This window comes from Colletotrichum lupini, chromosome 8, assembly GCF_023278565.1.
Source record: "Colletotrichum lupini chromosome 8, complete sequence".
Classification (NCBI taxonomy): domain Eukaryota; kingdom Fungi; phylum Ascomycota; class Sordariomycetes; order Glomerellales; family Glomerellaceae; genus Colletotrichum; species Colletotrichum lupini.
Window position 1 is genome coordinate 3,357,390 of NC_064681.1, and position 12,443 is coordinate 3,369,832.

At 56.4% G+C, this 12,443-nt stretch overlaps 2 protein-coding genes across 2 annotated transcripts; one reads left to right on the forward strand and one right to left on the reverse strand.

Annotated features, from left to right (window-relative positions):
- Positions 1 to 161: 161 nt before the first annotated feature.
- CLUP02_15492 (sulfite reductase hemoprotein) lies at positions 162 to 10,817 on the reverse strand (the record flags this gene model as incomplete). Its single annotated transcript, XM_049294416.1, has 27 exons — positions 162 to 191; positions 254 to 4,651; positions 4,719 to 4,861; positions 4,917 to 5,133; positions 5,237 to 5,431; positions 5,497 to 5,643; positions 5,716 to 5,862; positions 5,934 to 6,189; positions 6,377 to 6,461; positions 6,514 to 6,554; positions 6,611 to 6,712; positions 6,980 to 7,185; positions 7,303 to 8,073; positions 8,146 to 8,159; positions 8,209 to 8,263; positions 8,323 to 8,419; positions 8,556 to 8,710; positions 8,782 to 8,821; positions 8,883 to 8,951; positions 9,248 to 9,338; positions 9,422 to 9,700; positions 9,768 to 9,986; positions 10,123 to 10,148; positions 10,224 to 10,337; positions 10,400 to 10,593; positions 10,652 to 10,724; positions 10,780 to 10,817. 27 exons carry the CDS (start codon positions 10,815 to 10,817, stop codon positions 162 to 164), a joined length of 8,202 nt encoding a protein of 2,733 aa, XP_049151562.1.
- A 67-nt stretch (positions 10,818 to 10,884) lies between these two features.
- On the forward strand, positions 10,885 to 12,354 carry CLUP02_15493 (uncharacterized protein; the record flags this gene model as incomplete). Its single annotated transcript, XM_049294417.1, has 2 exons — positions 10,885 to 11,036; positions 11,130 to 12,354. The coding sequence occupies 2 exons, from the start codon at positions 10,885 to 10,887 to the stop codon at positions 12,352 to 12,354; spliced, it is 1,377 nt and encodes a 458-aa protein (XP_049151563.1).
- Between the last annotated feature and the right edge of the window lie 89 nt (positions 12,355 to 12,443).

Here is a 12,443-nt window from a genome sequence, read left to right on the forward strand (position 1 = left end):
CGGATATAAGACCTTGTACATTTTACAAAAGTAATCCAACTTTTTATCTCTTTTTTGTGCAAATCCCATCATTTTGTAAATCTCAAATTTAAATCCTCGTCCGCACACCGAACATCAGATCTCGTCATAAAACCGTCAGTACTCGAAAGCATTAGACAGGCTTATTCCTCGTCAGACTCTTCTTCGGGAACCTATGATTAATGTTAGTCATCACAACTCAAGATATCAATAGAGAGCTAGGATCTCGTCTTACCCCTTCGTGGAAATCCCGACCCTCCTTGGTGCCCTTGATAACACCAACGCGAATGCAGAAGTCACCAAATCTCTCGCCAGTCTCTCTCTCAGTCGCGTATCTCTTGAGCAGCGGCTTCATGATGGCCAGGATCTCGTCCTCCTTGATGCTCTGGCGGTACAGCTTGTTCAGTCTCTGGCCGTGGTAACCACCGCCGAGGTACATGTTGTACGCGCCGTACGCCTTTCCGACAAAGGCAACCTCGGCGAGCCAGGGACGCGCGCAACCGTTGGGGCAACCTGTCATGCGCATGACGATGGAGTCCTGACGCAGACCGTTCTCCTCGAGGCAGTCCTCGAGCTTGGTGATCAGTACAGGCAGGTAGCGCTCCGACTCGGCCATGGCGAGACCGCAAGTAGGGAAGGCGACACAGGCCGACGAGCTGAGGCGCATGCCGGAGAAGTGGACGTTGTCGAGCTTGTACTTCTTCATGAGGTCCTTGATGGAGTCGAGGTCCTCGTCGGCGACGTTGCTGAGAATCAAGTGCTGGTTACCCGTGAGGCGGAATTCGCCCTTGTGCACCTTGGCAATCTCACGGAGACCAGTCTTCATCTGGAACTCGGGAGTATCCTCGATGCGGCCGTTCTCAATGAAGAAGGTGAAGTGGTTGAGTCCTGTCTCGTCCTTTTGCCAGCCGAACGTGTCAACGTTGGACTTGAACTCGAAGGGCTTCTCCTTCTCGAACTTCTGTCCCCAGAGCTCCTCGACCTTGCCGCGGAAGACGTCGACGCCCATGTCGTCAATGGTGTACTTGAGACGGGCGTGCTTGCGGTTCTTGCGGTCGCCGTGGTCGCGCTGGACGAGCATGATCTTCTCGCAAGCAATGTGGACCTGGTCTGTCTTGACGAAGCCGAACATGCGACCGATCTGCGGGTACGTCTTCTTGTTGTTATGCGTGGCACCCATACCACCACCGGCAATGAGGTTGAAACCCTCGAGGTTACCATCCTTGCTCTTAATGGCAATGAGACCAATGTCGTGGGCGTAGACGTCGGTGTCGTTGTGGGGAGGAATGGCGATGGTGATCTTGAACTTTCTGGGCAGGTAGGTAGGTCCGTACAGTGGCTCAAAGTCCTGTACCGCGTCACCGGCGATCTGGGTCTTGGTGTCGTTCTCGTCCGCCAGCCAGATCTCGTGGTAGGCGGTGGTCGAAGGCAGCAGGTGGTCGCTGATCTTCTTGGAGCTGGCCCAGACCTCCCTGTGGTACTTGGACTGGGTAGGCAGAGAACTGCACATGACGTTACGGTTGACATCACCGCAAGCGGCAATGGTGGTCATGAGCGCCCTGTTGATGGCCTGCATGGCGGGTCTAAGCTTGCCCTTGACGACACCGTGGAACTGGAAGGTCTGACGGGTGGTGAGCTTCATAGTCTCGTTACCAAGCTCGTTGGCGATGTCGTCCATCTGTACCCACTGCAAGGGGGTAGAAATACCACCGGGCAGACGGCAACGGATCATGAACGAGTAGGCAGGCTCCAAGCCCATGGCCTTGCGCTCATCTCTGACATCACGGTCGTCCTGCATGTAGGTACCGTGGAACTTGGTAAGCTGCTGGTCAGCAGCAGAGATGGCAGCAGTCGAAGGGTCGTTGAGACCCTCGACAATGGTACCACGGAGGAAGTTGGAGGCAATCTTAATGTCCTCGTTGGTGATGGGAGCAGGCTCCTCGGGAAGACCATCGACGTTATCGACGCCCAAGGCGCGCCAGATCTTGGGCTCCCACTCCTGGTAGCCAGTCTGGTATCCATCGGGGTCCTGGTCGTCACCAAGACCGACGTCGGCAAGTCTCTTGCCACCCAGGTTGGACAGAACACGGTCAAGGTCCTTTGCAGGCTTGTTGTAGTAGATCTTGTCCTCCTTGCGGGGCCAGTAGTGACGATCACCGAGACCGAATACGGAGTAGTTGACGTTGGCGAGGTCGAGCTCGGTGTTGTCCTTGAGGGCGGTCCAGAGAGCGTGACCGTTCTGGGGGAACTCTCCCTGTCCGGCAGTCGAGGTCACGAAGATGATGTTCTCCTCAGAAGGCAAGTCCTCGAGGGGGTAGTCCTCCATGACGAAGACCTTGGTCTTAAGACCACGAGCCTTGCCGCGGTTACCGAGACGCTTGGCAACGTTGGTAGCGTTACCGTTGTCAGAGGCGTACAACACGGTCAAGGGAGCGCCAAAGAGACCCTCAAGAAGCTGGTCGTAGGCATCCTTGGCCTTGCGCTTCTGCTGAGCCCGGACCTCGGAGCCAAAGTCCTGCGACAGGTTGGCAGCGAAGATGGGGTCGCGCTGCATGATCTGGGTGAGCTGGTTGTCGCGGTCCAAAAAGGCCTTGAGCTCGCTCTTGATACGCTCAGAGTCGAGGGTGAAGTTGGGCTCGCCCTTGGCCTCGTTGGCGGGGTTCCAGCGGTACAGAGGCCAGTAGCCGACGTCAATCGCCTTCTTGGTCTCTTGGAGAACGGTGAGAGGAGAATCGGTCTCGCCAAAGTAGGGCAGGTAGGCCAAGACGACGGAGGGACCGTTGTGCTGGTCGGCCTCGAGCATGGCCTGAAGCACCTGGGTGTAGGAGCCGTAGACGGCAGTAGAGGCGACGTAAGCGTTGCCAAAGTTCATGGCGTACAGGCCAATATCCTTCTTGCGACGGTTGGCATCGGCAGCGGCACGCTCCGAGTAGGGGGTCGAGTCGATGATGAGCATGTTGACGTTCTCGCCAGAGGCCAGGACGTGGTGCACACCAGAGTTGCCGAGATCGTAGGCCCAGGCATCGGATCCCACAAGCCACAGGGACTCCTTGCGGAACAGTCGCTTGCTGGACAATAGGTTGCGGGCAATGGAAGAGCCATCAGTCTCAAGGCGGGGGATCAAGTCGTCGGCGATCTCGTTGGCCTTCTTGGAGTCGGCCTCGTTGGCTGCCCAGCGGGCGAGCCAGCTCTTAGGAGAATCCGTCACGAACTGGTTGCTGTTGGCAGCCTCCTTGACCTCGTTGACGAAGCGCACGCGACGCTCCTTGCGAGCCAAGAGGGAACCGAAGCCGAACTCAGGGCTGGCCTGGATGGAGGAGTTGATGCCGGCATTGCTAGCCTTGAGGGCATTGGCAATGTAGGCTCTCTGGCCAAAGAGCTGGTCGAGAATCTTGGTGTACGAGTTCTCGACCTGGGGCTTCTCAAGACCGTATTCGAGAACCTCTTGGGGAACCTCCTTGCGGCCGATCTCAAGATTCTGAACAGGGGACTCGGAAGTCAGGTTCTGCAGGACGCCACGAAGAGCCTGGATGACAGTCTTGGGGTCAATGTAGCCAAGCTGGTAGCCGACAACGGTCTGCACACCACCAGGGCCGCTCTTCACACTGGTGAGAACATCGATGAGGACGGGGCCCCACTTTGTGGTCTTGCGGTGGACCTGCTCAAGGACGGCAATGCGCTTCACAGACTTGGGCAAAGCCTCGATGAGAGAGGAGCTGAGCCAGGGGCGGTACAGTCTGGGGGTGAGGATGCCGACCTTGGAGAAGTCACCTCCACGGCGGGCCTGGTCAATCACATCACCAAAGTAGTAGGCTCCAGAGCCAAAGACGAAGAGGCAGTTCTCTGCATTCGTGGGTCCGGCATAGAAGAAGGCCTGGTATTCACGGCCGGTGATCCTCTTAATCTGAGCCCAGATGCCGTTGGCATACTTGAGGATATCCTCAGATGAGACGACGGGGAGGGACGACTCGATCGTGGTGGCGTTGGAGGAGACGACAGAGGGTGGGCTGTCGGTGACGCTGTGCTCGGCGCTGGACTGAACCGAGGCCCTGGATGACTCGAGCTTGGAGTGCACGGACGATGCGAGTTCGGAAGAGCTCAGACCACTAATGGCGGAGGAGCCGGTCGGCGGCACGTCGGATCGGTCAGAGGCCACCGGCAGTCGGCCGTCATCGGCATAGATACCGACAGCCGACGCGGCAGAGCCGTTGGACGGCTGCTGGAACCGCCTCGCAGCGTCAACGTCGAGAATCTGGCGCACAACCTCAGGGTCCTCTGCCTTAATAGCAGCATCGTCGTCGCTGCTCGACGAGGCGAAGAAGTGCACAACACCCTTGCCGGAGCGGAGGGCGAGGGCATGTGCCGTCAGTGCCATGTCCTGAGCCTCCTGGAGAGACTCTGACTGCAGGAAAGTCCATCCCGAGTTGCGGATAGCTGTGATGGCGGAGAAGTCGGGGAAGCCAGCGGGCTGAAGGGCGACGTGAAGGACGACGGGGTAGTTTGCCAACTTGTAGAGGTGGGAGATGGCGGGAAGGAGAACGGTAGAAGAGGTCGTCACGGCGACGAGCTTGCCGGCGCGAGTAGGCGCAAAGACGGAGAGGAGGGGGTCGGCATTGTGCCTTACGTGTTGGACCTGGGACAGTCACAGTCAGTTTCCAAGCCAAAAGATGGCGGAGAAGACGAATCGAGTAGTTGCTCACCTCTGTGACTGAAAACTTCGCGACGAGGCTCTTGTCGTTGCGAGCGACGTAGCGCTTAAGGTGGGATGAGAACTCCGAGTCCTTGGCCAGCGAAGGCTGGACGGAGACGACGACGTCGCTGGAGAGGTATGCGATTCTCGCAACTGTAGAGATGGCATGTTAGCACAAGCCAGTATTGTCATCGTTCTCGTTGCAAACTGCGAATGCGACTGTTCCGCGTCTCTGGTCGGCGTCGTCCATCATCCCTCTGCCTCTTTCTCTCTGGGTGCTGCTCGTTGCCCATCACAAGTGGGTTGCCGGGGGACTCTGCACCGCTGGGATGCGACAAATAGCAGAGCTCTGATTGGCCCAATTCCAACAATGTCGGAGCTTCGCTGTAGTTACAGCGGGCACACGCGCTGAAGGATGACGGACGCTGCAGAGTGCAAGACCAGGGGTGACAGCAGCAACAGCAGCAGCAGTAACAGCAGACGAAAGCCGTGGAATCCCAAGAATTGAAGAGAGCAACAACTGCTTACCAGCTTCTCCAGGCGTCTGGATTTGACCTCTTGTCGGCGCCATTGTCGATATGTGTATGTGCGTGTTTGGAGGAGGTTTCGAGGGCGAATTTCGAAGTCGGGGGGTATCGTATAGTGGCCGGTCTCGAAACTCTTTTCGCTGCCGTTTGCAGTGTACAGTTCCGGATTCCTCTCGAGCTGTCTGTTTGGCTTCCTCTGGATCAGGAACCAAGAATGGACAGAATACCAACAATGAATCGACTACAGCAGTAGTGACTAACACAGATCAACCCGTAGAAAGGATTGACGGAGAAGGGCGCCGTAGGATGCAATGGCAGATGGGAGGCGGAAGGAGGAAGAGGGTGAGAATGAGTGAGAGAGTGTGAGAGAGGAGGAAGATGGTGGTGTAAGTCAAGGTAATAAGAGGTCTAAAAGGGAAGATCGATGGATAACAAGCTGATAAAAAAAAAAGTCCAAGGTGCCCCAGGAAGTTGCGAAACAGCTCCGATGGTTCTTTCTGCTTTTGGAATCAACAGAAAGTGACCTGGCAAGTACCCAATTCCTGATCCTTCCCTTGCTTGGTTTCGTCGTCTTTCAGTCAGGCAAGAGCAGCTGGATGGCGGGTTGCGCCTGCTGTTGCTGGCGTGCTTGGGGGGGCGTTGTGAGCCTGTGCCCACTGAGAAATTTCGCCCCGCAGAAAACAATGAATTTTGTCGACATCAGGGTCGATTGCGTGATCGGCTAGCGCAGCGTCTCCCCAGTCCATTCGCCAGTGGCCATGCCGCACTGCTCCCATTGCGCCGCGGGTTGGCTTGCCTTGGGGCAATGCCGCTGCACTTGGTGTGTGTACATTGCTCAGAAAAGGTACATCGGGATTCTTCCAGGTGGTAAAGTAGTCAAGTACCTGGAGCTGGAGGGAAAGAGCCGGGACTTCAGCGAGTGCCGTTGCCTCTTCTGTGCTCCTGTCCTGGATGCTGTATTATTCATCACGAGAGTCGTTGACGGCTACGATTATGATAGAATTGCCTTATGTAAACTTGGAAAGAAGGATACTAATGTAGACTCTGTTCTGGACTCTTAGCTCATCTGCCTTACCCAATCAGCCACTCAACAACACTCTAACAAATTCCATCTCAAATGGCTGGAATCAGTGGATGGCACTTCTTGGCTAATACAGCATGAACAGGGGCAGCGAATCTGGACCCCATGCCCGAATGCCGAAAAAGGCCGTTGTCGGCCGGTAAGCCTTTCCTCTCACTCTCACTCTCACTCTCTCCTAAGGCTCAATAAGACTCAACCAGAGGTAGAGGCAGGCAGATGCTCGGACTCGTAGCCGTGCCTCATCCCATCCATCTGGAGGCGAGTCAACTAGTGGAAACTATTCCGTAGACTGACATGCTGTTCCATATCCCGTTCAACTGCCCCACCATCTCCATCCCCCTCCCCCGGAGATTCTTTCGGATTACAAATGGTAGACTCTGTATTTGCAGTTTCCGCCTGTCACTCTTACACAGTTCGCTCAATGCCCGATACCCACCAATCAACCCAATGATCCCTTTGCATTCAAGATCTTGTATTACTCTGCTACTAAGTATGCTTATTATATGTATGGCTTGTATCGTATGCTCTTCCCAAATTCGGGGTTTGGAACCATGAACGTTCGTTCTCGGTCCCACTTTAAATCCCCCATCGTGAACCGGGCACCAACCGAATGAATGCCCTCGTGACGAAACATCTCTCCCAATGACCCAAACGCCGATTCACCTTCCGTGATTGAGGGTCATCAACTGTTGTTGTACACTATTCCCCATCGCGCCCCCGACATGCATTTCGCTCATGAGTCTCCCGATCCACCTCTTTTTCGGCGCGCAGAAAATCTCAAATGATGCCATCGCCCAATGATACCACCGCCCGATGGCATCATCGACTTGCCGTCCCGGCGGTATCCACTCCAAGCGGTCAACCTGCCGCTGCCGCCCGACATGCCGCACCGACATCCATCTCTTGCCGCTTCAATAATCAATACCTACCGGTACCGTCGGTAGCTCTCTGAATCCGCCCTTCCGCGATACTTAAAAGACTTAGACTCCGGTGTGCCGGAACTTGGCGCTCACAGCGCTCGCCCACTCCTCCTGAGGCCTCTCGCGAAGCCAGTACCCGCGACCGAGGGCGAGCATCACGCGCCCGATACGGCCGCGGGACCCCTCGCCGCCCGGCTCGCCCTGCGAGAAAGGTCCGTCGACGCCGCCCTTCTTGCCGGCGCCGCTGCTGCGGCCTTCCTCCTCCCAGCCCATGTCCGCCGCGCTGTACCGCTGCAGCACCTGCTGCGCAAACGACATGACGACGAGCGCAAAGTAGACGCGCACCAGCGTGACGGAGCAAATCAGCCCCAAGCTCATCCACGACTCCTGGGGCCCGATGTGCTTCGTCGTGCCGGGCACGTCGGGAACCACGGGCGCCCCGTTGGCCAGCGCCGTCTCCGCAATCTCCGCTGCTGCTGCGGGACCGGCTGCGGCCGGGGTGGTGCTGCCTGCCGGGTGCTTGTCCAGGGCGCTGCTGTTGAGGTACCAGTTCACGGCGAAGAAGGTCGTGTAGGCGACGTTGAGGACGGTGTCGACGATGTAGAGCCAGGCGAGGCTGAGCGTCTCAAAGGGGCTCTGCTTGCGGACGTGGGGCATGAACATGGCCAGCAGGACGACGACGCCCAGCGAGTAGAGGTACATTGACAGCTGCGTCACGGAGAGCTCGTAGCCCGTGAGGATGGCGAGTAGACCGTAGAGGCCGGTGAGCCTGTTGAAGAGGAGGATGAGGGAGATGACCTCGGTGCCTGTTTGAAGGCCGATGCATCCTAGAAAGGTCTGTCGCACACATTAAACGTGATCACCATGTTAGCCAACCGCCCAGTAATTCGTCGGTTAAAGATGATGAACATGCTGTTGTGTAACTATTGGGCGTAGTTGGTTGGGGGAGATGAGGTTGTGTTACACGCTAACCTTGGGGAGCGGTAACCGCATGCTGAATCTTGAGAACGCCATCCTGTCCGTCGGTCTATCTGTTCGTCCACTGTGTCTTGGTGATGTCTCGTTGGTGTTTGTGTGTACGGATACAGCAGGAGGGTATCCGTAGGTATCGCGCCAGAAGAGAAAGGGGTCCTGAGAGCTCAGGTAATCCGTAAAGACGTCAGAAGAACCTGAGGGTGGGAAGCTTTTGGGAAAGCGTCGCAAAAGATGAGCCTAACAAGAGGCCCCGTCACTTTTAACCAAAGCGGCAGCGCCGGATGACAATTGACATGGGCCAGCCGCCAAACAAAATAAAGAGCGGAAAGACCCTGCGTTCGCACCTTTCTAAAATTCTCGATGACATGATGGGCCCCACCCGATCCGTCATAGCGTCACGCCCCGGGGTTTTCATTGAGTCCGCGCCGCTGCTCTCAGTCCCCCGCGTCTGCACCTGATGCTGTACCTCGCTCTCTGGGTCAATCTGCAGCAACACCGGCTGTGAGTGCACAGCTAGCTATCTACATATACGCGGTAAGGTAGGTATCCGAATCCGAAAAGTGGATGGACCTGGGAATTCGATGCCACGGATTTGCGGGCCATTCCTACGCTGGCACCACATGTTCAACGGACCCCGGCACTCGGTGACAGCCCACCGTAGCATCACGGACGCCAGCCATCGTGAGAGTCCCGTGCCATTTCGGGCGGTGAGCATCTTGGACAACTCATTCGCCAGCTGACTTTTGACACATCATGCTGCCAATATGACGCTCACCTATGAATAAGTACACTTGTATTCCATGTAGACAGACAATATTGGGGAAAGAAGAGAAAAAAGAGCCATTAAATGTAGGTATGTACTAACGACCGTGGAGTATAGCCCGTTATTATACAAACTGTAACTGATGCTGAAAATCCCCATTTGCACGCTATGCTTAAGATGTCCTGCCCCGCCAGTCATGTCGCAACGTAACGTAACGGCAACTCCAACTCAGCCCCGCGTCGTCCGTCACGGCTCGCCTCGGGAACTTTCTACTCCAGAGTCGCTGTCTTTTTGTTTTGCTTTGTCTCCTTAAGAAACTCGTCTAGCACGCGCATCCCTCTTGCGATGACTGGGCGGGGGTCGTCTTGACATCGATCACTGCGTTAAAGTTAGCATAAACCACCCTGCTTTTTATAAACCAAATCTCAAGGAGAAGGGAATACGCACTCTGGCTTGAAGCTTGCGCGGCAGCATCCGTTCCCTCCATGCCTGGAAGAGCCTGGGCTATTCTCTTGAACAGCGTCTTGACGTTGTGTCCCAGCTTCGCGCTAGTCTCGACGAACATGAGGTTGTTCTTCTTGGCCTCCTCCTCGCCCTGCTGCGTCGTCACTTCGCGCTTGTCGTTCAAATCCGTCTTGTTGCCCACGAGGACAATGATGACGTCGTTTCCTCTCTCGGCGCGCACGTCGTCGATCCACTTCTTGGTGTTTTGGAAGGATTTCGCATCTTCAAATCGCCATCTAGTCAGTCACGGGTTCCCTCTTCTGTGCCTCCCCCATGCAGTTCCACGTACTTGAAATGTCGTAGACAACGACTGCGACGCTGGAATCGCGAATGTACGAGGGAATCAGACTGCGGAAACGTTCCTGTCCGGCGGTATCCCAAAGTTGTAATCTCACTGTCCGGTCCTCAAGGTACATGGTCTGCAACGTATTAGACAGTGGTTCCTCGTCCCTCGCCCGGAAATGTAACAATGGCTTGCCTTGGAAAGAAAGTCGATTCCGATAGTCGCCTGGTACATGTTGTCGAACGAATCGTACATGAATCGAGTGATGAGTGAAGTTTTCCCCACTGCGAATAACACAAAGAACTTATCAGCCAAGGGTCTCTCTCGCCACATCGAACAAGACAAAATGCAGGATACATACCGCTCTGCTCGCCTAAAAAGACAAGCCTGGGGGTGTCATTGTGTTAGTTTTATTGTGCAATTGTCTGAACAGGAACATTTCGCAATCGGCGCAAATCGTACTTGAACTTCTTGAGGGGGTTGTTGTAAGACCCGCCTGCGCCGGACGCCATGGTTGCGGTTTTTTGGTCAAAGGGAAGCTTCCGAAGGGTGGTATCGGGGGTTTCGCCAGTCGGGCTACAGAACCAACACGTTGGCTCGATGCAAGGGAGTCGTCGAGTCGGCAAATAAAACCAAACTGAAAAGCCGAGTGCTTTGCTAGATCAAAGGACGAGATCCGACGAGAGGGCGAAGTTGGGCTGGCTGGGAGGAGGAGGGGTGTGAGGGTTATAGATCGCGGGTCGTGGAAATTGAGCAAGCTGGACAAGTAAAAGGAGGTCAACCTGTCCGCCTTTAGGCGCATTACCACGCCCCCGTCATCCATTGAGGTGGGCTCAGAGGAGGCCAGCAAAGACGGGGGACATCACGTGCTGATAATCGATAAGAAAGACCCCATATCCGATAAGACAAAAAAAAAGACCCTTGCTCAAAAATTTCTGGACGGTCCAGGCCCCGCCGTCCCAGCTGGTGCAGAGTGCAGATTCGACGACCAGCAAATGGGCAAGGCGCAAAGATCGACTTTTCGACATCAGAAACACCCCCGGTGATTCTCTCCATCTTCTTTGCACCTATCTACCCAAACAACCCCTCCAAGCCCGAAGTGTGATTCGGCTACCTATCCAACATGCCCGTTCTTAAGCCCCTCTCGGGTGACGGCGAAGCTCCCCAGCAACGCAAGCAGCCCTCAAGAAAGGGAAAGAAGGCGTGGAGGAAGAACGTCGACGTCTCCGAGGTGCAAGAAGGTCTCGATGAGTTGAACACACAGATTATCGCCGGGTACGTAACCCTCTTTGCCTTGGAAACCTTTTCCCTTTCTCGGAAATCCCCCAATTGGCACACAAAGTAGACAACTAACCAAATATTCTACAGTGGCGTCGTCGCAGAAAAGGATTCGGCAGACCTCTTCACCCTCGACACTATCGGCAAAGTCGAAAAGCGCCCCAAGCCAAAGAAGACACTCAAGTCCGACGAGATCCTCGCCGCCCGCTCCTCCGTTCCCGCCGTCTCCTCCCGCAAGCAGAAGCGCGACGCCGAAACCGCCCTCTCAAAGACCTCGGACGGCCTCCTCCCCGTCAAGCGCCTGCGCACCGACTGGGTCTCCCACAAGGAACTGAGCCGCCTTCGTCGCGTCGCCGACGGACACCAGGAGGAATCTACCGCCCTCGTACCCCAGGAAGCGACCTACGACCTCTGGGGTGCCGCGCCCTCTGCCTCCTCAAAGGCCGTAGCAGCAGCAAACAAGACCAGCAAGGACAACTTCCTCCCCGCCGAACAAAAAGCCAAGCCCCCCAAGACCCTGAAGCACGCCCCCATCTCCCTCACAGCCAGCGGCCGCCAGCTCCCCGCCGTCGTCAAGCCCACGGGCGGATACTCCTACAACCCGACCTTTGACGACTACGCCGACCGCCTCGAAGAAGAGGGCGCCCGCGCCGTCGCCGCCGAAGAAGCCCGCCTCGCCGCCGAGGAAGCCGACCGCATCAAGCGCGAGGCCGTCGCCAAGTCCGCCGCCGAGGCCGATGCCGCGGAAGCGCGCGCGCAGCTGTCCGAGTGGGACGAGGATTCCGCGTGGGAAGGGTTCGAGAGCGGCGTCGAGGGCGACGACAAGCCCACGACCAAGAGACCCCAGCGCAAGACGCCGCAGCAGAGGAACCGGATCAAGCGCCGCAAGGAGGCGGAGCGCGAGGCCAAGCACCAGCTCGCGCTGAAGAAGAAGGCGGCGCAGGCGGAGCGGATCAAGGAGATTGCGGCCGAGATTGCGGGCCGCGACGCCTCCAAGAGCGCGTTGGCGCTGGCCAAGGAGGTGGGCGAGGGGAGCGACGCCGACGACGACGAGGAGGATATCGTGGACGAGGGGCGGCTGCGGAGGAGACAGCTCGGCAAGATGAAGCTGCCCGAAAAGGATCTGGAGCTGGTTCTGCCCGACGAGCTGCAGGATTCGCTGCGGTTGTTGAGGCCCGAGGGTAACCTGCTCAAGGACCGGTACCGTAGTCTGCTTGTCCGCGGAAAGGTGGAGTCGAGGAGACATATCCCGTTCAAGAAGCAGGCGAGGGCGAAGCTTACGGAGAAGTGGTCTTACAAGGATTTCAGGATCTAGGAAAATGGGGTTTACTATTAGAGGGTATCAGAATAATCATCAAAAGCGTGCATATTTTGACTTTCACTTCGTCTTGGAGCTTAGATCAC